The following is a 3,741-nucleotide window of genomic DNA, read 5'->3' as shown; positions in this document are numbered from 1 at the left end:
AAGTCATAGAGTTTAAAGGCAACGCTAGCAGATACTGAGGAGATGGATGGAAACTTCTGACTCTGAAGAAAGTCATAAAACATTCTCTCTCTCATTATTCTGGAGTTTAGCAAATAGAAATAATGTTGGTGATCCTGACTGACCTGAAACAGGAAAAGTTTAGTCTGATTAAAGTCAGATTTTTTTTTTTTTTACTGGTTGTACTTGTGTGTATACAACAAGTTAGACAGGTGGTCTAATAAATTTGTTATATCCAAACGTGCAGCTTTAATCAGGCTGTTGGTAGCGATTGGTCGAACGGCTTTTAAGAAATCTGTGTAAAAAAAAAAAAAGAGCCTGGCTAAAAATCTCCACCACTGCTGACACCAGCCGTCTTTGTAGCTCCGCCAGATTTTACAGCAGAAACTTCATTCAAAGCTTAAACGGCTTCTAAGGCTTTGAACGTCATTCGCCTAAAACATCTCTGAACTTCACTGCAGGCTTCATGAGGTCCACGTCTCTGTTCACGCTGGTGGTCCTGTGCGTCACCGTGTTCTTCTGCGTCGGCTACACCTGCTTCGGACACTTCAAGTACCTGAGTCCTCACAACTACGCCGTGAGTTCTCCGTCCTGGTGCTCGTGACGCGGTCCTGTGCCGTCCTTCGTCCCTCTGATCTCGTTCTGTTTGTGTTCAGGTCAAAGACGAGGACGACGATAAAGGAGAAGAAGGAGTGGAAGAAAACGCCACGGTACTGTACCCGCTCTGTAAACAAAGATCAGACGGATTCAGGACAAGCTGACCTCGCGCTGACCTCCCGGGATGTTTGTTTGGCGTTTTTCTTACGTTAGATATTAACGAAGTAATGGATAACATAATGATTAAACACTTTGTCTTCAGCTGCCACAGAAAAATGCAAATACAGTAAAATAACACGACAAACAAGGGAAGTAAATAAAACAGAAGATAAGCGGCTTTTTTGTAGGTCAAACGTATATGCGATGGTTGTTGTTGCGATTTGTTTTTTCTTTAAGCTTCAACACAAGCAGTGTTGCATTAAACACATCAGGGAGGACAAAAAATACACAAAAATAGATAATCTGCCGTTAAGTTATCTTTAAAAGTAAGTAAATAAATAAAATTCAAGCTCGGAGCTGTAAAATGGTTGGATTATCAGCATGAATTGTGTGAGACAAACAGGTCTGTTGGGAAAATTAACCAAATCTAAGCTTGAAATTATATTATTTCAATCAAATGTAAATGTAATCTTTGAAAAATTTTGCCAAGAACAAATAGTTTGTGGTGATCAGATTCTGTAAAAAACTAAAAATTCTCACCTTTTTGCTGCCAACGTGAAGCCGTGAGCGACTCGGCTGTGACCAACGGTCAGGTGGCAAAAATTCAGAGCGTTTTCGGCTGAACTGCAGGCAGTGTTTCTACACAGAGCAGAGAGGACACAAGGAAGGAAACTGCAGTCGTGACTCGATAACTAGACACTAAACGTAAAACCTTATTTTATGTCGGATAGCAAGGCTGTCGGATTGTCAATACGGAGGTCAAGATTCAAGGGATGTTAAGACGCTGCTGACTTGGTTGTAATGTTTTGTTCTGTAACATCGGACAAGCAGCTTCGTCTTTTCTTAATCTTCAACGTTTCTTTCCCGTCTCTTTCCAGGTTTACCTTCCCAGAGTGCTGAACCCTAAATCTCCAGCCAGCGGCCTTCAGAAGTCCAAATCTCAGCAGTCCTACGGCTCCACGGAGGAAACCCCGTCTCCCGAACCCCGTCTGTTGGAGGAGGACGCGTCAGAGGCTTGAATTCGTCCTGATTTTATCAAATCTGCTTCCTTCACGACTCTGAACACGTTCGGTTCCTGCTGACTGTCGACGGACCGGTTTAACTTTTATACACCGACGAGCCACAACATTAAAACCACCTGAACACAGACGTTTGGTGCTGAAAGAAAACTTGCTCGAGGAACACGACAAAGAGCGAAAGATAACGAACTGATCGAGCGCCGCCAGAACAATCCTGAGAACCAAAGGATCCACTGCCAACACCTCCAGAGGTCCCGCCTTCATGCCTTCACAGCTCCGAGGTGTTTTGGCAGCATGAAAGTCGCCTAATCGACCTTTTTTTTTAGTGTTTATGCTTCCATTGAGGTGCAAAATCCAACAGCTCCAACCGTGACGTGAACCCAGAGTTCACCAAACCAGATGTTCTGTTGCAGGAAACAGAACAGCGGAGGTTTGTCTCGTCAGCCTGTTTGGGGAAAAAGACAGAAAAACGACTGTTTGACCTTGAAACCAGCTGCCGTCGAGACGTTTCCAGAAGAACGTAGGCTGAAAACAGGCCGACAGAGGTTCCACGTGGACGCTTCCTGCACAATGTCTTCAAATTCCTGCAGCGGTTTTAATGTTGTGGCTCGTCGGTTCAAGTTAACCAGAGAAAACAGTTCAGGAGCTTTTACTTGATAATCAGCACTTGACCACACGCTGCGCCATAAAGGACCAATCCACCAAATGTCTCCGTTTAAATGAAGCCATTCTGTCTGTCGAAGCCCATAATGAATCCTGCCGACACCAAAGAGGCGGAAACGTCTGCTCTGGTTTTTACAACGTGCCTTTTTTTTTAAATGTCTGAGCACCTGCCAAGGGAATAACTTCATGCTGCACTTTGTGTCGTGTTTACTAAAAAGAGCTTTTGTAATTTAACGACAGTAGTTTCTGTCAGTGTTTCTGAAGCTTTGCAACCAAAAGAAGCCTTGTTCTGATGATTGTTTGTGGTCGTTGTTGTGCCAATAACAGACGGGGCAGCGTTTACCGTCTGTGTTTAATGTACCTGTGCAGCTTTTTTGTCTTTTTAAGTGCAATTAACGAGGAGGTAAATCCTAGAAGACGCTTTGTTACCTGTCAGACTGGAACTCAGGTTAATATTTTGTGTCAGTATTAAACGTCCTCTCATGCAGTTTTAAAATGCAAGCTCGCCGTGTGGTCATCGGGGGGCGCTGTTGAGCTGCAGAGGGGGAGAGTCCGACCTCTGGAGTATTCAGAGAGCTGTAAAGAAGAAAAAAAAAAGGTCATGAGTGTTGCGTGGAGGCTTTCTAACCGACTCTGACACTGGTATGAGCCACTTGACTGGGTGACAGAAGCTCTGCAGCTCCTCCTCCTCACCTGATCCTCTGTTGTCTCCCTTTTTTTTTTTTTCCCCCGCTTCCTCTCCTTCTTGCCCTTTTCCCCTTTCTCACCACGGTACCTGCCTCGGCTCAGGAACACCACAAATAAAAGGCTGATTAGCAGCGTTTGTTAAATGGGGGTAATGAAGTGCTAACGCGTCCGCGCTGCCGGTTCACCGACGAAACCCGGATCAGGAGCAGCTTCAAGAAAGCAGCTTCCTCCTTTACTTAGAGGCGTCCTGAAGCTGCAGCAGACTTTATCGCACTGTTCTGCAAATGTACACACAAAAGTTAAAGAACGTTTGCAGCAAAAACGTTGGAAGAACCGAAAGTTTTAGTTTTACCTGTAATGTCAAAGATCACTCAGCAGCCTCTCCTTTGTTTAACATTTTTAATTATTATTTTGTCATGTGCGTGTCATCGATCATCTGAATTCCACTTGAAGATTTAAAAGGCCAAAATTACACCATTAATCAGAACCAGAAACTGTAAAATCTCTTCATTTTTAGCTCTCCGATGGGCCCCGAACCAATCACGTGTGACGCACAGTTCCATCAAGAAAATCAACCAAACTCTCAACCGAGAACCTG

General features: G+C 44.2%; 2 protein-coding genes across 2 annotated transcripts in view; both read left to right on the top strand.

The window, feature by feature from the left end:
- The window catches only part of tmem63a (transmembrane protein 63A), a 27,819-nt gene that overhangs the window by 14,896 nt on the left and 9,182 nt on the right, over nucleotides 1-3,741 (top strand). The gene's annotated exons all lie outside the window — the stretch shown is intronic.
- Nucleotides 438-2,952, top strand: LOC103363794 (transmembrane protein 63A-like). Its single transcript, XM_008290695.1, has 3 exons — nucleotides 438-595; nucleotides 675-728; nucleotides 1,653-2,952. The coding sequence occupies exons 1-3, from the start codon at nucleotides 485-487 to the stop codon at nucleotides 1,791-1,793; spliced, it is 306 nt and encodes a 101-aa protein (XP_008288917.1). The 5' UTR covers nucleotides 438-484; the 3' UTR covers nucleotides 1,794-2,952.

Source organism: Stegastes partitus, unplaced genomic scaffold (genome assembly GCF_000690725.1).
Source record: "Stegastes partitus isolate 25-593 unplaced genomic scaffold, Stegastes_partitus-1.0.2 Scaffold691, whole genome shotgun sequence".
Lineage (NCBI taxonomy): Eukaryota > Metazoa > Chordata > Actinopteri > Pomacentridae > Stegastes > Stegastes partitus.
This window is presented reverse-complemented; position numbering and strand designations above follow the sequence as displayed.

What these genes read in the sequence shown, in the direction of transcription:
- LOC103363794 (XM_008290695.1), top strand. Translation starts at nt 485, where the DNA reads ATGAGGTCCACGTCTCTGTTCACGCTGGTGGTCCTGTGCGTCACCGTG. An exon ending in TGAGTCCTCACAACTACGCC is followed by an intron (nt 596 to 674) that starts GTGAGTTCTCCG and finishes GTTTGTGTTCAG; the next exon opens with GTCAAAGACGAGGACGACGA. An exon ending in GAGTGGAAGAAAACGCCACG is followed by an intron (nt 729 to 1,652) that starts GTACTGTACCCG and finishes GTCTCTTTCCAG; the next exon opens with GTTTACCTTCCCAGAGTGCT.